General features: G+C 45.6%; 1 protein-coding gene across 2 annotated transcripts; it reads left to right on the plus strand.

The window, feature by feature from the left end:
- Positions 1-697: 697 nt before the first annotated feature.
- IL7 (interleukin 7) lies at positions 698-19,992 on the plus strand. Of its 2 annotated transcripts, XM_065398572.1 has the most exons (6): positions 698-1,210; positions 2,232-2,402; positions 6,531-6,670; positions 9,219-9,305; positions 16,705-16,860; positions 18,804-19,992. In XM_065398572.1, the coding sequence occupies exons 2-6, from the start codon at positions 2,390-2,392 to the stop codon at positions 18,951-18,953; spliced, it is 546 nt and encodes a 181-aa protein (XP_065254644.1). In that variant the 5' UTR covers positions 698-1,210; positions 2,232-2,389; the 3' UTR covers positions 18,954-19,992. The 2 variants fall into 2 exon arrangements, with proteins under 2 accessions (XP_065254644.1, XP_065254645.1); XM_065398573.1 differs by lacking the exon at positions 2,232-2,402 and having other exon boundaries at positions 700-1,210.
- The last annotated feature ends 4,400 nt before the right edge of the window (positions 19,993-24,392 follow it).

The raw sequence follows: 24,392 nt of genomic DNA on the forward strand, positions 1-24,392 counted from the left end.
AAGCAGACTCGCTGGGAGAGGTATTGTTTATTGGATAGGTAACATTTCAAACCTTTTCACATCGATCAGAGTGCATTCCCCCCTCACCAACTGCTTTCTCCACTTTGCAATTACTCTCCAGTCATTACTATCGTTTGAACCTAAACAACCCCAGCAAGATAAACTAGTGGACAATTTCCCGGGAAAATCAATCGAACTAAAAATTGGCCGACGCTCTTTCAGGAGCGTTGAAAACGAGTCAAGGAAGTCCAAAAGTAACCTCCACCCGGCGGCACGTTACATATTTCAGTCACATGCTACTGGATGCAAGCTGGGTGCAGCCCCTCAGGTGGGGAGGCTCTCACAGCCAGGGATCGGGCAGCACGCCCGCCCAACCCAAACATACAAACAAAAAAAACCCCAAACAAACAACAAAAACCAGCCTTTCACAATGGCCTGATTACTAACGAATGGTTCTTTCCACACGCCTTGCCAAGGTACATCCTTCTGCCTCTACCCGCACTTTGGGATCCCCGAAGGGCTGGGCGTGGAAGGCATGTGTGATCCCACCTCCTCTTCCACGGACCGGGACGAGCCACAGAAGCAGCGCCTCCAGCTGTCACTTCTGTTGGGGCTCTGGCCTTTGGAGTGCAGAGCGCTGCCTTTCCCCCCCTTCTCCGCCCCCGCAGCCGCGCTCTGACCGCAGGCTGTGGCTATCTCGGTGGACTCGCGGACGGATCCCTGACCGGGCAGGTTTCGGGGCGCGGGGCGCTTTTCTGCACAGGGGGGAAGGGAAGCGCGCTAACTTCGCCGTCCCACCTGCTCTGTGGCAGAGCGCCCGGGAGGGGAATCTCCTGCGCGAGCGCCTGCCCAGCCCCCGGCCGCGGTGCAGCCCTTGAGTCGGCAGCCTTGGCTGGAGAGCAGGGGCCACACGGGCAGAGCAGAAAGTGAAAGTAACTTGTGCACGCGGAAGTCCCATGGGAAAAGCAGAGCCCCGCGGAGCCAGCGCGTCTCCCCCAAGGAAGATGCGGCCAGAGGGCTGGTGAGTCAGGGAACTCCCGCTCCTTCGCACAGCAGCTCGTGGCGCAGCCTGGCCCGGCGGATTCTGCACTCCCAGAGCCTCCCCTCGCGCTCTGCACCAGCCTCGCACCATGCACCAGCCTCTGCCACCACCATGACCGAAGCCACCAGCGCAGCTCTCTCCACCTCCCCCTGCGGACAATGTTCCATGGTAAGGGACGCGCACGGGAGCCCCCCGAGCCGGCGACTCTTGCAGCCCTCCCGGCGCGCAGCCCTGTGGATTTTGCACCCCAGCCTGCAGAGCCCGCTACCTGCCGCCCGCAGCCCAAGCTGCCCCCTGCTCCGCGGCGCGCGCGTCTCACCCGGCTGCGCTGGCTCCCTGGCAGCTACCGCTCGCAATGGTGCAGCGGCGCCCGGGAAGGTGCTTTTATCCCCACTGCCCCGGCCGGGAATTTCCCAGCTTTTCAGAGCGAAAGTGGAAGCGCGCGGTTCCCAGCCCGCCTGGTGTCGGGAAATCAGGATTGCGCTGGTGGGAACTGCAGGGGTTGGGGAGCGGGCAAGGGAGCGCCGCCGCCGCCGCCCCTCTCAAGGCCGGTGCAAACACCTGCCCGCGGACGCCCCGCAGGGAAACCGGCTGCCCCCAGGCAGCGGCTGGCGTCCCGGGAGCGGGTCCGCTGACACCCGTTCCCCCCTCGGCTCCTGCAGGGAAGAGCCGCCCCTCCCCGCGGCGTGCGCCTTGCCGACGGCCTGCCGTGCCAAGCCAAGGGCAGGCAGGCACGCTGCACCGAGCCCCGCACAAAGTTGAGGCAGGCACCAAACAGGTGCCTCTGAGGGTCCCCACGCGCCCAGCCAGGAGCTCCTCAGCCATAGGGTGACCAGCTGTCCCAACATTAGGGCCGTTGTCTTATATAGGCAACTATCCCCGGAGGAAAAAACGTATCCCGATTTTTCGCACTTGCTGTCTGGTCAGCCGAGGGGGGAGGGAGATGTATTAAGCCTCCTGGGTTTGCAGGCTCTGGCAGAATCCTGCTCTGGGGCAGGGGGCCTGCACAGGAATAAAAATTTGACTGCTTTTGGAAGGGCACTACCCCATGCGGCCAGAGGAGCTGCTTCCCTCCCTCCACTGTGCCCCCACTAATTAGGGGGGCTGTGCCCCTGCTTGCCCCCCCTTGTTCATGCTCCTGCTTTGGGAAGCTGGGTGCAGGAAGGTAACACACTCTTCTCTCCTTCAGGCCAATGGGGCATTTCCATGGCTTGGGGGGCTGAAGGACACAGCCGACCCTGACTGCCCAGTGCTCTGAGCCATAGCAGGGAAAGCCCAGACTGGACCTGCTGGTGCTTCTGAACAGCCTCTGGTGGAGGCTTTTGGAAGCATTGAAACCCTGCGAGGATGCTACAACCTGGTAGCTTTCCATTACTGTCACTTAATCCACAGATATTGCAAGGGTGTTGCTGAGGAAATAGAAGTGATCTCCTGCCCCTGTGTGGTATAACATTGATAGTGTGCCTGCCTGGCCCCTTTCTTGTACACTGAAGGGACTAAAGTTTGCTTTTTGTAAATACGGGCTTTTTCCTCTGCCTGAAACTCCCAGGAATGTTAACTCTTGCTGGCTGGGGATTTCAGGAAGTAGGAGTTATGAACTCATATACTTTCACTGGAAGAGCAGAATGTTCACTTTGTTAAAAGTTTCGTTTCCTTCAAAATAGCAATGAGTCATTGCAGATAAATAGATGTTCACTTTTTTTTTAATTATAAACAATCTGACTGAAAATCCTTTCCCTTTTCAATTGTCTGTCTCTTTCTTGGCTCTTGTTATGGTATCAGTATTATGGGTTCATTAGGACCTAATTTACTAATGTAAAAAAACACACACACGCCAACAAACCTTTCGGGCCTTCTTTATAGATCATAGAGAGGCAAAAAAAAAAATTAATAGTAATGGCATAGGCCCAACTCTTTTTTCTTTGCAGGTGATCTTTAATCACAAACTGCTAGATTAAGTAGGTCTATGGCTACAGTGTTGTTGCCATATACTGATATCTATAAGAGCTCTGATTCATTCTTGTTTACTGTTACTGTTGGAATCTGTTGCACTAATGACAGACTTAGACCACTGTTATTTGTCTTTTGAAATATGAAACAACTGGGAAATTGTTAGTTATATTAGAGAAGATGGGGATTAGTATAAGAATTGTAAAGTAGATAAGGAACTGGTTAAAGGGGGCGAATGTAACCGATTGTGCCAAAAACGACTGGAGGTAGGTTACTAGTGGTATTCCTCAAGGATTGGTTTTAGGACTAATCTTACTCAATATTTTTAGTACTGACCTTGGCACAGAAAGTAGGAGTATGCTAATGAAATTTGATGGGGGTACAAAGTTGGGAGGGACGGTCAGTACAGAGGAAGATCAGAATATTATACAGGAAGATTTGGATGACCTTGAAGACTAGAATAACAGAAATGGGATGGAATTCAATAGTACAAAGTGCAAGGGTCATATACCTAAGGTCTAATAATAATTTCTGCTACAAGCTGAGGTTTCATTAGTTGGAAGTGACAGAGGAGGAGAGAGACCTGGCTGTTTTCCTTGATCATAGGATGACTATGAGCCAGTAATGTGATGCAGCTGTGAAACAGGCAACTGCAATCCTTGGATATATTCTGGTAGAACTAGAGAAGTATTAATACCATATAAGGTACTAGTAAGACCTCATTTGGAATTTGGTGTACAGTTCTTGTCATACATGTTCAAGAAAGTTGAATTTAAACTGGAATGGGTGCAGAGAAGATTTACTAGGATGAACAGGGAATGGAGGGTTTATCATATGAGAGAAGACTTGAAGAGCTTGACTCGTTTGACCTAGCAAAAAGAAGGCTGATTGCTCTCTATAAATACATTGAGGGGAGTGTGTGGGGCGGTAAACACTAGGGCAGGTAAAGAGCTATTTAGGACAGTGTTGGCACAAAAACAAATGGATATAAACTGGCCATGAACAAATTGAGGCTGGAACTTAGGAGAAGGTTTCTAACCATCAGAGGGATGAGGTTCTGGTTCTCCTACAGCCTCTCAGTAGGAGTTGTGGGGGCAAACAACTTAATTAGTTTGAAGAGAGAGCTGGACAATGTATGTGTGTGATTGTATGATGGGGTAGGGTTCAGCAGCCCTGGGGCTCACTTCCAGTTTGCTTCAGGGCTTAAGCTGGCCACCTGCAGGAAGGGATTCTCCCCCCTCCCCCCCATGCTGTGGTTTTTCATTCTGTTTTGGTCGCTTTCCTCTGAAGCAGGGATGGCCAACCTGAGCCTGAGAAGGAGCCAGAATTTACCAATGTACATTGCCAAAGAGCCACAGTAATACGTCAGCAGCTCCCCATCAGCTCCCCTCCACCCGCTCCCAGCGCCTCCCACCCACCGGCAGTCCCGCCGATCAGCGCCTCCCCCTCCCTCCCTGCACCTCCCAATCAGCTGTTTCGTGGCATGCAGGAGGCTTGGAGGGGGAGGAGTGAGGGCAGGGGAGGGGTCTGGAAGGGGTGGAGTGTGGGCAGGGCCTGTGGCAGAGCCAGGGGTTGAGCAGTGAGCACCCGCCAGCACATTGGAAAGTTGGCGCCTCTAGCTCCAGCCCCAGAGTTGGTGCCTATACAAGGAGCCGCATATTAACTTCTGAAGAGCTGCATGTGGCTCTGGAGCCACAGGTTGGCAACCCCTGCTCTGAAGCATCAGAGATGGCCACAGCTGGAGATTGGACATTGGATGGAGTGGGCCAGGGCTCTGGGGTGGCACTGAGCATTCTGTTTTTTGGGTGCTTGCCTGGCTGGTTCTTGCTCATATGCTCAGAATCTAACTGAATTTTTCCCCAGGTCAGATTGGTAGCAACCTTGTGTTTCCTTCCTCTGCACAGTATGGGTGCCAGTCACTTGCCAGGATTATCTGGGTACATCTCACTTAATCATTTCCCTACCATTACAGGGGCCTCTGCCATTGGTGCACCATAATCATCTAAATTCCTGGGGGCTATAATACTTTAAACCCTACATTTAGAATAGGGTGTGGGGCAGTGTTGGTGGCCTGTGATATTCAGGAGATCAGACTAGATGATCTAGTGGTCCCTCTGGCCTTAAACTCTGTGACTCTGTAGAAGTCAGAGGTCTGAGTGCAGGATCAGGGACATATTAGGTGATACATAGATGGCAAATACAGCCTTAATAAATTATAGGCTTTTACAGCCTTACATTTACTATATTTATGTCTTTAATCTCAAGGGATTACAAAGCACTTTGGACCAGATTTTTAAAGTTAGTTAGGAGCCTAAAGATGCAGACAGGTGCCTAGGGCTAGCTCTACTGAGTAGACTTAGATTCAGTATTGCAATGCCTAACTTTTAGGCACCCTGCCAGTTAGTGTAATCCACAGGCCTAAATTAGGTGCCCAGGCTTCCTGGACAATGTGTGTTATATGTGCTCTTGTATATATGTTCTTAGGACCTGACTAGGTCAAGGAATGTGTAATGAGATATTGAGCCGTTCACCTTTATTTGACTTGTTTAAATCCAGCCCTGACTGTTAGTGGCCATAAATTAGTTCCCTTGGATGGCTCTTCAATGACTTATGATTTTGGTGATGGGTGCCCTTGAAATACCTAAGATAGGGATAAAGAATTTGCCTGTTACTCAAGCAAAACTCTAATTAAAAGTCAAAGGGAAATTTGCCTAAATAAAGACTGTGAAATTTGACTAACTGCGATGAAAAGAGTTTCTCAGTTCAGTTTCTACAGGGTAGCTGTCTACCCCACGATCAACATTACCACAATTGACAACATCAGCAGAGAGGGATTGAGGGGGCATGAAGACTGAGCTATATTCTTATTCCTAGAGGTAATCCTTCCAAGACAGCATTAAGGTCCATTGGTAGGGAGCTGTGGCGAAACGTATATTACAGAATAGCTGTTACATGTACATTGAATTTAGTTGGATTTCTGCATTGACTTCACTCAAAGCAGATTTGGCACATGGAGGCTATTTTAGTTTCTAGGACTGGCAGCCTGCATGACTCTTTGAGGGGCCCGACCTTCCCAACGGAGGGCAAATAGGACAGTGTCTTTCATGAGCACTAACTTTACTTTAACCCCCCCCCCCCTCGCCCCAAATCCAAATATTTAAAAAGTAAAATTATACTTGCAAACTTGTATACTTCATCTGCTGTATACTGTAGTACTTCAGGATTTCTAACAATACACTAAAGGATATTATTGTCCCCTCAACATAATTAATGCTAACAAAAGTAATAACTAAGTTTATGTTAATACCCCTAGGGCAACATACTCTGAAAATGCATTTAAAAGATACCTTGTCAGAAAAGTATGTTTAAAGGCATTTTCACATTTCATACCCAAAATGGACTGTAATGTACCAGTTATTTGGTAGAGTTGAACAATAAATCCCAGATAAGTTACTATAAGAGACTTCATTATATAACAGTTAATAGAGCATACTCTGTGGTATTAAATATATACTTGATTGATGTTGTTGTAATCTAGTTTTTTTTAGGTCTGTCTTTCGGATTCTGCCTCTGTTCGTAGTTCTGTTGCCAGTAAATTCATCTACTTGTGTGATGGAAAATACAACTGTAATACGTGAAAAGTATGAGAATATCCTAAGCCACGATATTGAATTGCTGGTAGGTAGTCATATTCTTTTGTTTTAATTTTTTTTTTAAAGTAAAGGTCTTCTTTTTGTGAATAATTTTAAGGTTAATTCATCCTAAATGTCACAATGAAAGGCACACATTAAAATGGGTGTGCAGTTTTTTTTTAGGGGCCATAACCATGCAGCCTCTAATTTTGCACTCACACCTAGCTGTGAATGCAGTTATTTGCAGGTGCAAATGATATGACTCAGATGATTGTGTCCTTGCAACAGGTAGTTAGAGATATAAAATATTTAGGTCTAGATTGTGTAACACCTAATCCCATTGGAGAGCACTTACACAGTAGTTGTGGTGAAGTCACTGAGACTACTTGTGTTTGTAAATGCTATTCAATATGAGTAGAAGCTACATAATCTGACCCATAATTTGCATCTCTTTATAACTTTGCCTGAAGTTTTATGCCCTCTGTTGAATATATGCACAAAGCAGAGTCAGCATTTAAAAAACTGGTCCTCAGTCTTGATCTCTACCTCTCATTGCTGACAATGATCCAAACTGGAAATAATCACCATATTTGAAATCCATGTGAAAGGCCAGTTAAGGGGAAAACTGACATACCCAGACCATTAATCAAGTATTTTATATCTTTGAGCCAGCACATTAAATAGAATGCTTAAGTCAACAGCTCTCTACATCAAGTGAATCATTCCTAGTCGTTAGAATTCCACAGGAGACTAGGAAAAAATGAAAGTATTTGCTATTTAATTTTTATTTAAGGAGCTGTGAATTTAGTGCTCATGAAAGGTATGGGATTGTGAATATTGAAATCTGAAGTCCTCAGAGAATAGGGGTAGCACCAGCACCTATTATGCTGATTCCCTCATTTCCCAGCCAATGTGTGTTACCCCAGCTCTGGAGAGGTTAGTTCAGTCTCCATGTCTAATCAGTGCTTCTCTGTCTGCTTAAATTACCAGAAAGAACTGTTAGTAATACTGTTTGTGTGGTAGAAGGTGTCCACTAGCCTCTTGCCTGAGATCACATAGTGATAGTAAATAACTTTCAGTTACTACAAAACCTGTGTTCTGGTTTGAACCTGGAACCTAGAGGCAGAAGGATCTTTACCCCATTACACTCACCGAGCCACCATAATTAATAGTTCTGATAAGTACCACGCTGCTGCAGTGTGTGTAAGACAGTTACTTTTCTTTTAGTTACTAATTTCTGTCTAGTCTGACTCAGAGCAGGATTTGCAAGGTTATGCTCAAGGCTAAATTTGATCTAGATTTCTATAAGTGCAGTGGTTCACAGAGCAAAAATATTAAAGAATAAAATAAAAACTTTGATGACTGTCAATAAGCAATGTCACCACACAGAGAGAATAATGTTGATTTCTCCCCCAAACTATGGTATGTGTTTCTTAAATTCTCAAGAACCAAGGTTCCCATGATCATTCCCCCCAAATTATGGGTGAATTTAAAAGAATGGCAAGAGTAAAATATGATTTATATTAGAGGTTATGTGTGGCAATGCTCATTGTGATTTTGCTCCATATCTGGTGACTGCAGACATTAACTACAGGCAGCTAGTGGGTATATCCTGGCCCCCTTGAAGTCTAGGGGAGTTTTGCCATGGACTCCAATGGGGCTAGGGTTTCATTCACTGTCTTTTTGTCCCACCCAGTGAGCTACCTACCTACCAACCAGAGTGATTATTGTGAAGCTATTTGAAAAGTCAGGCGGAGCTGCTGACTGACTGGCCCTTGTGTCTGGAATGGAATTTCAGCACTTCAGCAAACAAACAGCTGTTTGATGCTCTCTTAATTGTTTTATGTCTTTGAATATTTGACTCTTTAGGGCTTTGTGTTGAGTCACTACCTCCCTGTTTACACGATCTACTGTTTCCAAAGTTTGAAGTCAGTTTTGTTCAGATGTGCTTCTGAAACACTGACAAAGTTGGAACAAAAATACAAAGGGAAACCCAAAGGACAGAGATGACTAAACCTTTCTTGTATTTTTTAAAATATAGGATGACATAATATTGATATGAATTAATACATTTCTTCTGCAAGGTTCAGAGAGACTTTTGAGGGGGGTTGGAAAGAAGAGAGGGAGAGAATGTGTTTCCATGGGGATCAAGAGGTTATTACAAGCGTCTGGATGACATAAAGAAAGGTGTGGAAGAAGGAAACAAAGGGAAAAAATGGTGGAGCAAAGGGGCAAGACTTACAGCTGAAGACATTTGGGGATTTAGACATAACTTTTATTCATGTTAATAGAAGATGCATGCCAAAATCCCATTAGATGCCTTGGAAAATCTCAATTTATGTATATTTCTTAAGAGAATAAACTTTAAACAAAAACAAAACAAAAAAACGCTGTTAAGAATCAAGTAATTAAGTGGAGTCTGTAGTTTCAAAATTATAAATAGCTACCCTTGCAAACTATAGCTAAATTATTTCCTCCTTAGCTTACTTGCCAAGAAAAAATTCAGCATTCTCTATTTCCACTGCTACTCTTGATGCCATCCTAAAAAGCAGTGTAAGGAGTTAAGCTCATCAACTGTTGATGATCTATTATAGGAAAATATGTCTGAAGAGTATCGTGACAGGTGCTGCAGGAATAAAAGACATGAAAACCCCAGTGCGTTTTTCTGCAATGATTCTCAGGTAAAAGACAACTTCTTCTTTGAATGATTGCACGTCGGTTGCAATGTAGGTGTTTGCGCGCCCTGAGCACAGTCACCAGAAAATACGCCCTCCGTGGTATCTGTCAAGTCGGCTCTGGTGTCCTTTGGTGCTACACGTCCATAGCGTTCGTATGTAGGGCACTGCTGACCACGTCCTCTCAGTTCCTTCTTACCACCCATGATGGTCACTGGAAATGCTCTATCCTTCTCTTGCAAGTCTTCCTCAGTGGACTTTGTTTCCTTTCTTTCTATACATATAGTTTTGTTCATAGTTGGTTACGTTTCTCTTGTAGTTGTTAGAGTTAGTTTCCTCCGCTCCCAGTACTGAGGCATGCCTTGGTGGCTGAGCTTCAAGCCTTGTGGCTCCTGCAGCAAGGCTATGCCTCTGGGCTACCCACATTCCAGTTGCCTTAAGTGCATAGGGGAAGCTTACGTTTGGGAGTGCTGCAAGAGTTGCAGGGACTTCAAGCCCTGTATCAAAAATGACCAGGATGCTAGGCTGAAGTCCATCTTAATAGAAGCAGTGCTTGGACCTCTGTTGGAGCCAGGCCATTGAAACTCGGCACCAAGCACCTTGGTGTCACAGAGGAGCACTCCTGCCGCTGTCAGGGCACCTCAGCACCATTCAGCATCTCCAGTGCTGAGGAAAAAACAGAAGAAGATGCCAGTCAAGAGAGGACATTCCCCGACCCCTAGGATGGCCAGGCATGGAGACCAGAACAGAGTGCGACCCGCTTTGGGCCACTCCACAGCCTTTGGTACTGTATAAAGGGAAGCTGGCTGTGATGGCCCAGTTCCAGTGTTCCCTGCCTTGACACTGTTCACTGGCACCTATGGGAACCGCTCCTCTGTGGTCTCTGGACAGAGACTTCTTGTCCTCGGAGGTGGAGTTGTATATCTCCCACAGGAGCCAGCCCCAACAGGCAAGTCGGCACTATCCTACAATGGACCTGGGCCAGGCCATACCGTCGACTGCTTGGCCTGCTGGCTAGTGGCAGGTGCCTGCACAGTGGTCCTTCTAGAACCTGTGGGCATTTCCCTTTATGCAGGATCCTCGATGGAGATACTCATACTCGGTGGCCTGCGAGGGAAGAGTGCTGCCACTTCTTCAAACAGAGCCTGATCCAGGCTCTAGTACCGAGTACCAGGAGCCAATGTCACGGGACCTGGCCGGTGCCAAAAGCAAGGAGTATTAGTGCTCCCTGCCAGTGCAAGCTTCCTCCTCCTATTCTCCTGATGAGGCCATGACAGGAGCTGACACGTCACCCTCTCACGATGACTATAAGGCCCATTAGGAGCTTCTTAAGAGAGTGGCCCAAAACCTTGGCATTCAGGTGGAGGGGGTTCAGGAGTCCTCTCACTCTTTGGTGGACATCTTGTGACCCTTCCCCTCAGTGAAGCCATCATGGACCCAATAAAAACCCTACGGTAAACCCGGGTGTCCCTACCTCCCACGGCCAAGAAGGCTGAGAAGAAGTACTTTGTCCTGGCTAGAGAATATGAGTTTTGTATCCTCATCCCACCCCCACCCGATACCTGGTGGCTCCGCTGCCGATGAGCAAGAGTGACAGGGGTTACCAGGGGCGATCCCGAAAGCAAAAGACGCAAAAAAGCTAGACCTGTTTGGGAGGAAGGTCTACTCAACTGGCGGTTTGCAGCTCAGGATCACTAATCAAATGTGCTCCTGAGCAGATGTGACTTTAACACTTAGGACTCCTTGTTAAAGTTTAAGGACTCAATGCCCCAAGAGGCCAAATGGGAATTCTTCTCTTTGGTGGAGGAAGGGAAGTCTGTGGCAAGGGCTTCCCTACAAGTGGCCCTGGAAGCTGAGGATTCAGAGACCAGGTCCATGGCCTCCACGGTGGTCATGTGTAGGAGTTCCTGGCTCCAAGTCTCAGGCCTCCCACATGAGGTTCTGCAGATCCTCCAAGACCTTCCCTTTGAGGGCACTTCACTCTTCTCAGCAGACAGACATCAAGCTTCATGACCTCAAGGACTCCATGGATAATCTGAAGTCCCTGGGCTTCTACACCCCAGTGTCTTTGAGAAGCATTATATGCCCCAACATTCCTCCTGGTTCTTCCCTCTGCTGGCCCGGCAGGACTCTCAGAGAAAGAGGAGTAAAGGCTTCAGGCAGAGGCCTTCACCCCAGTCCTCCTCAACATCAGTGCCCGCTCCTCCCAGATATTCAGGGGGCTCTAAGTAGGCCTTTTGATGTGGCACTTGAGGACGCCATACCAGTCACGCAAACTTTGGATCCAACCTACCCTTTGTTTGTGGACCGCTTGTCCCACTTCCTTCGGGCAGTGGTCCCATATTACTACAAACCATTGGGTACTGAGCACAATAGAAGTGGGATATACCCTTCAATTCAGTTCTTCCCTCCCACCTCACCCCTCTCCCCATCCCTCTTCAGGGACTCCTCTCACAAGCAACTTCTGGCCCAAGAGGTGCAGTTGCTCCTACAGGTGGGAGCCATGGAAGAGGTTCCACAGAATTTAAGGGGTTGCAGATTCTACTCCCAGCTTTTGGGATTAGGAAAAAACAAGGGGGGGTCTCAGACCTATCCTGGACCTGCGCCAGCTTAACAGTTATATCAAGAAGCTAAAGTTCTGCATGGTATCCTTGGTAAGTCCATCATTACCTCCCTGGATCTAGGGGACTAGTACATCGCCTTTGATTTGAGAGATGCCTATTTTCACACACCAATTTTTCAGGGACACAGGAGGTTCCTCAGATTGATAGTGGATCATGTGCATTACCAATTTGCCGTTCTCCCGTTCAGCCTGTCAACTACCCCACAAGTGTTTACAAAGTGCATGGCAGTAGTAGCAGTCTTCTTGAGGAGCCAACGGGTGCCGGTGTATCTTTAGCTCAATGACTGGCTGGTCAGAGGCCAAACCAGGGCTCAGAAGGAGTCCAGCATCCACCTCATCCAGTTGACTTTCCAGGACCTGGGCCTGCTTATAAATACACAGAAATCCACCCTTACCCCAGTTTAGAGGATAGAGTTTATCTGAGCTGTGCTTAACTCTGTCCAGGCCAGAGCCTTCCTCCCAGAAGGGTGTTTTCAAGCAGTCATGGAGTTCATAGCATGCCTCAAGGATCGCCCAATGACGATGGCCCAGAGTTGTCTGAGACTCTTGGGTCATATGGCCACATGTACTTATGTAGTGCATACGTGAGACTACACCTCAGACCTCTCCCAACATAGCTGGCCTCGGTATACTCGCCAAACTGCCCTCATCTGGATATGGTCCTTATGATTCCTCGCCTGGTTCTCAACTCACTCGATTGGTGGCAGGACCCACTGGCGGTTTGCAAGGGCATCCCATTTTCATGGCCCCATCCGTCATGCTCCCTGGCCACAGATGTATCAGCACTGGGCTGGGGAACTCACTTGGGTCCCCTCAGAACTCAAGGCCTGTGGTCCCCGGAAGAGCTCTTTCTAGACATCAACGTCAGGGAGCTCAGGGCAGTCCTCCTGGCTTGTCAGGCATTCCTGCCTCATGTTAAAGGCAAAAATGTGTTGGTTCTAATAGACAACACGGTGAGCATGTTCTCTGTGTTGGGAGGCAGTTCGGTTATGGGATTTTTGCATAACCTACTCGATTCACCTTGAGGCCTCCTACCTACCAGGAGCACAAAATGAGCTGATAGATCAGCTCAACAGATCCTTGTCCAATCACCATGAGTGATCCCTTGCCTAGATGTCATGAAGGTCATTTTCCAGCAGCGGGGGACTCCCCAGGTAGATCTGTTTGCTACAAAGCACAACAGGAAGTGTCACCAGTTCTGCTCCCTTTTGAGTCACAGCCCCGAGTCACTTTCAGATGCTTTCCTTCTTCCATGGACAGGTCACCTGTTCTATGCTTTCCCTCCTATTCCACTTGTGCACAAGGTCCTGTTGAAGATCAAACGGGACCAAGTGCAGGTCATTCTGATAGCTCTGGCTTGGCCCTGCCCGCACTGGTTCGCCTCTCTGCTGGACCTCTCAGTGGCGTCACCAATCCCACTACTTCTACATCCAGACCTGATCTCTCAGGACCACGGTCATCTGCTCCACCCGAACCTTGTTTCCCTCCACCTGATGGCCTGGAAGGTCCATGGCTAAACCCCACAGAACTAGCCTGCTTGGAGCAGGTCCTTGAGGTTGTACTAGGAATCAGAAAACCTTCCACCAGGGCAACTTACCTAGCAGAATGGAAGTGGTTTGCTATCTGGTCTTCCCAGAACGGTGTCTCACCTATGCGATCGTCACTGCCGTTCATTCTAGTGTACTTACTGCACTTGAAACTGCAGTCGATTAGAGTTTAAACATGGCATCAATTAGAGTCCACCTGGCAGCAATCTCTGCTTTTCACCCTTGGATGACCGATCCATCTTTCTAACCATTTCCTTAAGGGCTTTGAGAGGTTGTACCCTCAGGTGCAACAGCCAGTCCCCCTTCCCCCGGGACCTCAACCTTGTCTTATAAAAGCTTACAGGTCCCCCATTCAAGCCACTGGCAACTTGCTCGTTACTGTACCTCTCCTGGAAGGTGACCTTCTTAGTGGCCATTACTTCAGCCAGAAGAGTTTCAGAGATCCGTGCCCTCACTTTGGAGCCACTGTACACGGTGTTCTTTAAGGATAAGGTGCAGTTGTGTCCTCACCCTGCTTTCCTTCCAAAAGGTGGTCTCCCAGTTCCTTAGCAATCAAGCTATCTTCCTACTGGTTTTCTATCCGAAGCCACATACAACAGGGAAGAGCAAAGGCTCCACTCGTTAGATATGCACTGGCTTTCTACATCGAAAGGACCAAACAGCTTCGGAAATCCACGCAGGTGTTTGTAGCGGTTGCAAACAGGATGAAAGGTCTCTCCATCAGAGCTCAGGTAATTTCATCATGGATCATGTCATGTGTTCGCATATGTTACAAACTAGCGGGTGTTCCCACCCTGACCGCTCATTCAACAAGGACACAAAGCGTCTTCAGCAGTGTTTTGAGCCCAGGTCCTTATTCAGGACATTTGTAGCACAGCAACTTGGTCGTCAGTGCACACATTTGCTTCTCATTATGCCATCACTCAGTAGGCTAGGGACAATGCTGGATTTGACCAAGCTGTGTTGCAGTCAGCATGTCAGTAAACTCCGAGCCCTCCACCTACAGAAGAACATAAGAAAGCCCAGTATCCTGTCTTCTGACAGTGGCCAATGCCAGGTGCCCCAGGGGGAATGAACAGAACAGGTAATCATCAAGTGATCCATTCCCTGTCGCCCATTCCCAGCTTCTGGCAAACAGAGGCTAGGGACACCTGTACAACTGCTGGGGAGTCTCCTATGTTGGAATGAACATGTGCAATTACTCAAAAAAGAAAACCTTTCTGTAACTTGTTCAAGATATGTTGCACATGTCCATTCCAAGACCCACCCTCCTACCCATCTTATCAGAATTGGCTGGAAAGAAGGAACTGAGGGGGTGTGGGGTTGGCAATGCCCTATATACCAATGCTATGGACACACGGCCCCAGAACACACCAGAGCCGACCCGATGGATACCTCTAAGGGAAAATTTTCTGGCAGCTGTGCTCGGGGCACACACACATACAATAGAATGGACATGTGCAACACATCTCGAAGAACAGTTACAGAAAGGTTAGTACACTTTTTTTCCCCAGAGTTTACTTGCACTCGTGTGTTGTAGATTTCTTTTCTGTATAATCCAATCTCTGTGTAACAAATTCTGCTAATGGGTACTGTTATGTTGTAATCACAGCAAGTCCTGGTATTCAGAATTCGTATTATAGAACTGTTCATTTTAAAACTTGACAATGGTTAGACTGCTGGTGTGCTGAGGCCACAGCCTATCATACTGACCAATATTGTCTCATTGTTTCCTTGTACTCCCCCCTCCCATCCCTGTCAGTCTGTCTCCATCAGTTTCTTATATTTAGATTATAAACTCTTTGGGGCAAAGACCATCTTTTTTTCCATGTTTGTACAGAGCCAAGCACAGTGGGCTCCTAAGACTGGCACTAGAAAAGGTTCAGAGAAGGGCAACTAAAATGATTAGGGGTTTGGAGAGGGTCCCATATGAGGAGAGATTAAAGAGGCTAGGACTTTTCAGCTTGGAAAAGAGGAGACTAAGGGGTATATAAAATTATGAGTGATGTGGAGAAAGTAGATAAGGAAAAGTTATTTACTTATTCCCATAATACAAGAACTAGGGGTCACCAAATGAAATTAATAGGCAGCAGGTTTAAAACAAATAAAAGGAAGTTCTTCTTCACACAGCGCACAGTCAACTTGTGGAACTCCTTACCTGAGGAGGTTGTGAAGTCTAGGACTATAACAGCGTTTAAAAGAGAACTGGATAAATTCATGGAGGTTAAGTCCATTAATGGCTATTAGCCACGATGGGTAAGGAATGGTGTCCCTAGACTCTGTTTGTCAGAGGGTGGAGATGGATGGCAGGAGAGAGATCACTGTTAGGTTCACTCCCTCTGGGGCACCTGGCATTGGCCACTGTCGGTAGACAGGATACTGGGCTAGATGGACCTTTGGTCTGACCCAGTACGGCCGTTTTTATGTTCTTATGAGCTAATAAAATAATTTCCTTTTAATCTTTTCTGGGCCTAAAATTTATGCATACTGCACATAAGTATTTGATTTTTATTTGAAACTTTAAGTCGTAATTCTGTTTCCAAAGAAGCCAATATCTCATACTACAAAGATTATATTCATTTATTAAAATGTTGATTTTTTAAAATAGTTTCACTCAATATGGAATGAAGAACAGGATGCCTTCTTTGTGTCAGTTAGTTAACAAGTAAAAATTAATCTTTCAAATGCTTTGTTTTATTTTCCTACCAAAATTTTTTCTGTTGTTACCAATACAACTAAACCTTCACTTCAGATACTGATCTTTAATTCTATGTATGTAAGACATCTTTTACAAAATAATCTGCACTTTCTAGTAAGAAGTATTTCTAAAATAATGTGGCAGACATTGTCCCCACGTAGAAGCCAAAGTTGTTGGGGGGGGGGGGGAGAATCTCATTACTATACATACTAATATTCATAAATTCACACATAGGTAGTTGTCATAACCACAGAATCACTTTTAAAAATTTGATATATTAGTTTGCTTTAGATAAGATCAAAACCCACCAGTGTCAGTTGTAATTGCAGACTGAATTCAACACATCTAGTAATGCTTCATACACTATAAGGGTCTGAAAATTTAGTCAGGTTAGTCACATGATATATTGGAAGAGAACAGCATAGCAGCTTCTAAACAAGCTAATGCCTACTGAAACAGCTTAAGACAGCCAACCATTATATAAAATCGAAGGGAACTCAAACTCAAGGCATCTTTTCTTTATTTCTTTCTTCATAGGAAATATTGTCATTACAGAATATGGCATGTGACATGCTTAAGTTCTTTTATAAAAAAAAGATCAACAAAGATTTCAGATGGCAAACTGCTCGGGTTTCGTGTATGACATTAGAAATTCTACATTGCAGATGTGATAGAGAGCAAAAAAATAGAAAGGTAAGTTGTTGGGAGAGCCTACAAATTACCTTGCATATTTTTATATAAAGAAGGAAGTACATTGCTCTCTTAAGTCTCTTCAGAATAGAAGGTTACTACCATCAACCAAAATGAAAAATTATAAAACTAACCCCATAGAGTATGCCCCTTGATACAGAGCTTAAGGCTCTGATGTAAAGCCCATTGACGACTATGGAAAGATTCTATGGTAAGCACTAACACTTTTCAAAGTAAGTCCTCTAATAATATTTTTGAACCATAATTTTTCAGTTTCACCCTTTAATAGTACAGTAAAAGCTGAGCTGTCTGGCACTTTACCCACCGGAAAGCTCTATAAACCAGCATTTCTGATCTTCGTTGAAAATCCAGTTGGCACGGGGCCAGCAGGCTCCATACCTGGCTCTGTGTGGCTCCCCGGAAGCGGTGACATGATGTCCCTGCTGCTCCTAGGTGGAGGAAACGGTGGGGGCAAAGGACCTCTCTGGCTTCAAGATTAGGCTTGATAAGTTTATGGAGGGAATGGTTTGATGGGATAATGTGATTTTAGTCAAATAGGCATTAACGGGCCATAGCGGGTAAAATGAGAGTCCGGCTGTAGAATCTTGCCTGTATGCTCGGGGTTCTGCTGATCGCCATATTTGGGGTCGGGAAGGAATTTTCCTCCAGGGTAGATTGGCAGAGGCCCTGGAGGTTTTTCGCCTTCCTCCGCAGCATAGGGCAGGGGTCGCAGGCTGGAAGATTCTGTTGTGGGTGAGTCAGCTTTTGTGGCCTGCATCATGCGGGAGGTCAGACTAGATGACCATATTGGTCCCTTCTGACCTTAAAGTCTATGAGTCTATGAGTCTATGAGGAATGGCCACAGGGGCTCCGTGCGCTGCCCCTGCTCTACCCGCTGGCTCCACAGCTCCCATTGGCTGGGAACCGCGGACAATAGGAGCTGCAGGGGCGGTGCCTGCGGGCGGAGGCAGCTCGGCAAGTCGCCCAGCCACGCCTCTGCCTAGGAGCAGCAGGGACATCATGTTGCCTCTTGCGGGGAGCCACCCCCAGGTGAGTGCCGGCCAGATCTGGCATCCTGAAGCCCCAACCCCCTACCCCGAGCTCCCTCCCGCACCCAAACTCCCTCCCAGAGCCCACCCCAATCCTCACCCGAGCCCCCTCTTGCACCCACACCCCTTCTCGAACCCCAGAGCCCCCTCCTGCACTCCAAACCCCTCATCCCTGGCCCCACCCCAGAGCCTGCACCCCTTCACACACTCAATTCTCAGCCCGGCTCTCCCTCCCGCACCCTGAATCCCTCATTTCTGGCCCCACCCTGGAGCCCATGCCCAGAGCCCATATCCCCTTCCACACCCCACACCGCAGCAATTGGTAAAGTATAACTCTTAGTTAACCGGCATATTTGATTAACTGGCACTCCCCCATTCACCCAACATGCCAGATAACAAAGCTTTTACTGTAATTGGATTTGGGTTTTTTATATGCATTAACTAACCAGGGATTAGGCAAGGTCAGTACTTGCATGTGAAACCTTCAAAGCACCGCTGGATGCTATCGGAAGATTTGTTGATAGTTCAGCAGGTGGCATGCTTCCTTCAAAGTCAAAACTGAGGCTAGGTCTACACTGGGGGGGAAGGGTCAACCTAAGATACACTGGACGCGATAAATCGATCACTACCCGCCGATCCTGCGGGTAGTGTAGACGTACCCTGAGTTTTCTGGTTTGGTATAAAGAGGCACTGTGCCGCTAGTGGTATTGATTGGATTGTGATCACAAGTGACTAAGATTCTATGGCCTTATTGTGAGTAGCCCAGTGTTCTGGCTCAGTTAGGATAATTACATTTATTGATATATATTTGATTGTTTTATGTTTTAAAGTATTTCTCTGCAGAAAGGAACATAAGCTCATCTCGATTAACAATTTAAAAAAACTGTTCTTTTACAGGTTTGCATATTGCTTACACAACCCAGCAAAGACATACTAGGGGCACAAGGCCCCAAGAAAAAATGTTGCCAAGAATTATGTGAACTAAAGGAAACTATATCTAGTCTTAGATCCTGCTGGAATAAGTTTGAAAAAGAAATTGCTAGGTAAAAAACTTAAAATGCAATCCTGTCTGTTTTTTCAAAGTACCATTGCTTTGCACTTTACATGCATTCTTCAAGTATCTCTGGCTGCTTACATAACTACTTTTTGCCAAAGTTCTGATGAGAAGATCCAATACCTTGTTCCTGGGGACAAAGCCATTGGAAACCAACAAATTGAACTGCTAAAGTTCAAGAAGTGGAAGCTAACAACACAATTGGAAGCAAAGACAAACAGAACAGAATGCTGTAGCCCCATGAAAAGTACTTATACTTTGTAGCTATCTACAAATACTTGGTCATGTTTTTTAAGTAACTTGATATGAGTTTAAGGTGAGAAGAAACTTGTGAGGTGCCTACTGCAATAAATAATCTTGGAAACGGCAAAGAAAGCAAAATGTCAAATTAATTTGATGTTTTATATAACTACATCATGGATCAAAATTAACAGTTATGCTAGGTAAGAATGGCTCCTGAGCCAGTTCTGCTGATGCAATAATATTGGAAGTACTGGGATCTGATGGGATCTGCAAGCTGCTTTTAAGGCCAAAAAATGGAACCAGGTCTGTGCCAGAAAAAGCTAGGGGAATTAATTATTTTTACACAGCCTAGGAAGAGGTATCAGTTTTGGAGGGATCTAGCACAGACGCTGCTGAAGTAGCTAGAGGCAAGACGGAGTAAGACCTGTGGATGGGGAAAAGGGTAGCTCCTGAACATGAGCAAGATCAGCTGACTGGAGAAAATATTAGCATTGTGGATTTGGTCATCACAGTTAGCTGCAGGAATAGTTAGAATAGCTTACATTAATTGTGATGACTTTAGTGTATATATTTTACATAGTGTATTTAACATAAAACAGACATGACTTAAGATATGTATGAGTATTTTCAGAGAATAATATATTGGCATTTTACTAATTATGTGTTCATATTTAATTTTTGATGAATTTATAAATATTTATTAGTTGCTTATACCTCACAATTTCTTACTTAGATATTACTACTCCTTTTGTAACAAAACCCACTTTTAATATATCTAACAAAATGGTGTCTCTTTTGGTATCATTGCTTCTGTTCTAGTTTTTGGTATATGAGAATATCATAGACAGAGCTGATAATGCCACCGTAGTTAAGATTATCTGACTGTCACATGTGCTCTACTCAGTGTTGTGTGGCACCTCCTGCTGGCGAGTAGCCCCGCCTTGTTCAGCGCCGCTTTTCTTCTCTTCCACCATTGCTGCTCTCCTCTCACTGATGGAGTCACACCATGGTTGCTTTGTGACTCAGCCCTCCAGCCAAGCCACACTGCGATTTCCCCTTCAGAGGGAGTCTTTCCAAGTCTCTGCACAAGCAGCGGCAGGCAGTCCTCATACCCGCTACCCTGACTATGTCAGTCCTGCAGTGACTCAGGCAGTCTTCCCATTCAATGCCCCAAGCAACACCACTCTACAATGGATATTAGGGGAACCCTGGCCCACCCTGTATGCTGGGTTCCAGCCAAGGGCCTGTAGCAAGCAGTTAAGGTCTGCGGCTACATCATCCTTACTGCTCTCGCCCCTGGACTACTTCCTACTGTGCTTTTCCAAGCTTTTCATTCTCCAGCCTTCCTAGTCAGACCCCTTTCCCTTAGGCCTACTAAGTAAATCCTTTCTCAGAGGGTCCCTAACCCTCCCCCCACACTTCATTTACCTCAGGGAGAGAGACTACAAGCTTCCTCCGTGCAGCCTCCCACACCGTTGTCAGCTTCCTGACTTTATAGAAGCCCCACCTATTCCCTTACAGGTGAGTTTCCTTCGAATTAGTGGCCTCCCCACAGCCTAAATCTCCCCCATTTGCAGCTTAGCTGGCTGATTGAGCCCACTTCACCTAATTCAATTTCTTCAGGGTTGATGTAGGGTGCACATCCCATCACACACTTCCCACTATAAGATCCTGTTTTCAGTTGCTTATAACTTTTCCACGCTGTTCAGGCTGAAATTTTCAATGCCAGGTGTCTACCTCAGGCTAATGTTTATTTATTGGAAGCTTGAGTTATTTCAAGGAACAAATTAGGGAAGCCTATATTGTTTTGCCCTTGTTAAAAAAAAATTCTTGCAACTTTTCCATTGAGAAACACTAGCATTCCATGCACCAGAGCAAGAATGTTAGGAACTGTTAGGAAAGGGATGGAAAATAAGACAAAATATCGTAATACCACTATATGGCACATATATGCCGCAACTCATGGTGTGCCCGCACATTGAATACTGTGTCCATTTCTGGTCACTCTATCCCATAAAGGATACAGTGGAACTGGAAAAGTTTCAGAGAAGGGCAACAAAGACGATCAAAGGTATGGAACAGCTTCCAGCTGAGGAGAGACTAAAAAGTGTAGGGCTGTTCACCCAACTAAGAGGAGATTTGATAGAGGTCTATAAAATCATGAATGGTGTAGAGAAAAGTATACTCTTCCGCAATACAAAAACCATGGGTCACCCAATGAAATTAATAAGAGCAGGTTTAATACAAACAAGAGGAAGTACTTTTTCACATAATGCACAATTGACCTGTGGCACTCATTGCCATGGGATGTTGTGATGGCTAACAGTATAACTGGGTTCAAAAAAGAAGCTGGAAGGGAAAGACAGGATGGATCACTCCAGCTGCCCTGTTCTGTACACTCCCCTTGAAGCTCTGATAGTGGCTACTCTCAGAGATAGGATACTGAGCTGGATGAATCATTGGTCTGACCCAGTATGGCAGCCCTTATGTTCTTAAGGGCTTGAAATTTGGCCAGGTGGTCACCCTGCTGTCCGAGTTGTGCCTTTTGCTATGCTTGTGAAAATTGGATCCAAGTTATAAGCCTCAAAACATTGCAGTTTATATATCCTAATTAGAGACTTGGCAGGTAAATTCTCAGAAGATTCAATCTACACTGAGCACACTCCAGCCCAGGAATGCAGGGACTGAGCACAACACCAATTCAGCCTTCTTATGCATAGGCATTATGATGATTCTTTAATTACATGATTACACATTTTTCCACAGGACCCCTACCTCATTCAGTGCACAGGATAAACAGTGCTCTAGGAACAAATCAGGGTTGTGTAATGAAAGAGGCTGTTGTCTGTAGGACCCCTGCCTCATTTGTTGCAGAAGTTGGAAGGTAAGTAGTGAAGGAGGCAGGTGACTGTAAGAAGAGAAAGGATAGTCTTATGGTAATGGAAGTTGAATGCCACCCTGGAGAAATGGATTCTGTTCCTGTTGTTGGGAAGTGTACCTTTAAGAGGGTTTGGCAAGAGCTAATTGGAGTCAGTTGTGTTATGCAGAGGCTCATGTGCAATGCTGGTCAGTTAGAAGTCAGGCACTGAATGACGTGGAACACTGTCAGATTCCTTGGCTCAGAGTGATTTTCAATCTGAACACCACACCTGCCTCTGCCAGAGTTCCTGTGGGATACTGGACAAATCAGTAAACCAAAATTTTTACAGCTGGCGACTAGTTGTGTTTCTTGTTTTAAGGGTCCACCTGGGATCTGACTCGCAGAAGTGCTGGGCACTCATAATTGCAACTGCAGTCACTTGAAGCTGTGCTTTGAACATGTAACGTGCTATAAAAATGCTAAATACTCTGAAAAATTAGACCCTGTCCCCCCCCCAAATTGGGCATTAATGTATCTCAGTTATGCAGCTATAAAATGGGGATATAATACTATTACCAAATCTTACAGAAGAGATGTGAAGACAAATTGATTATTGTGTGCGAAGCACTCGGTTCCTATTGCAAGAGCACTATAGAAATGTCCCTGAAGAAGTGAATAAAGCTGTATTCAGGGCAGCATTGGGATGGTGGCAGTAAAATAAGGTCTGGGGGCACCCTTTGAAATAGGCGGATAAACATAAAATATTGAAGAACTACTCATTCATTGATTAGCAGGGATCCCATGGAAAAAATAGTGTGTGATCATGTCATTAAAAACAAATAAAATGCATATGCATGCAGAATTAAAGATGCACATTCCAGAATTTCTTAACTTTTGAGTGCTTGCCTTCAGAATCTTAACCTTCCTTTAATGTAGGTTTTTTGGATGATCATTATGTAATAAAAATAACTCACCTTTAAAAATTATACAGGGCACAATATGTGACTAAGCTGGTACTTCCATAAAACTGCATGGCCCTGCACTGACTTTCAACTTTGGACTATTCTAATTGCTTTGTAAGATATTCCTACTCTTTCAGGGTTGCAGAGTGTCTAAGAAGGGATTCCATGGCGCCAGCTTCACCAAAGCATAATCTTTCCATCTGGCCAATGTATACAGAATACAGGCAACAATTGGCAACATTGCCTTCCTAGCCTATTGCAAGAAGTATGAATCATCATAGTGTTCGATAAATTAAGCTGTTGTAAACTGAAAACTATTTGGAAATCCAAACTTACATCTGAGTCATGCAGGAGAATTATCTCCTGTGTCCTACATAAGACATTCCTGTTAATATGCCTCAGAATGATATTAGCTTTTTAGCAACAACAGCATATTATTGACTCATATTCAATTTATGATTCACTATAACCCCTGATCCTTTTCAGCAGTACTACTGCATAGAAAGTTGTTCCCCATTCTATATATATGCTTTTGACTTTTCCATCCTTTCACTTAATTTAATTTCATCTTGTTGATTTTAGACCAAGTGTCTGATTTGTTAAAGTTGTTTTGTATTCTAATCCTCTCCTCCAAAGTCCTTACAACCCCTCCCAACTTGGTTTCATCTGCAGATTTTATAAGCATATTCTCCACTCCATTATCCAAGTCATTAATGAAAATATTGAATAGTATCAGACCCAGGACTGACCTGTGTGTGACCCGATTAGATACACCCTCCCAGTTTGACAATGAACCACTGATAAGCACTGAGTATATAGCATAGTAATTTAATCTAGACCACATTTCCCTAGTTTTCTTTTGAGTATGTCATGGAATTGTGCCAAAAGCCTTATTAAAATCAAGATATATCACATCCACAGCCTGATCCAGCTTGAAGTGGGGTCATAGGAAATGTAAGGTACTTACTAGTAACTGGAGTGCTTCAAGATGTACTCTGTATATTCACACTCTTGGTGCTATGCCGATCCAGTGCAGCTAGGATGGTGGAACCTTCTAGTAACAGTGCCTATTAGAGGGACGTGGCTACAGGAGAGGCATTGGTGCCATTGCTGCCTCAGTTCCTTCCAAATGCTAATGCAGAATACCAAATAAAGATACAATTAGGACTCTGCAGAAGCAGGGAATGTGGGCGGGGAGTGTGACTATGCAGAGTGCATCTCGAAGTACTCCAGTTACAAGTCACCTCCATTTCTTCCAGTGCCCTCTGCATATTCCTACTCCTGGGAAAGTTTGGCGAGCAGTACCTCAATAAGGAAGAAGGGGTGGAGCCCTAATTTAACAACCATTGAAGTACTGCCCTACCAAA

Source organism: Emys orbicularis, chromosome 2 (genome assembly GCF_028017835.1).
Source record: "Emys orbicularis isolate rEmyOrb1 chromosome 2, rEmyOrb1.hap1, whole genome shotgun sequence".
In the NCBI taxonomy this organism is placed as follows: Eukaryota; Metazoa; Chordata; order Testudines; family Emydidae; genus Emys; species Emys orbicularis.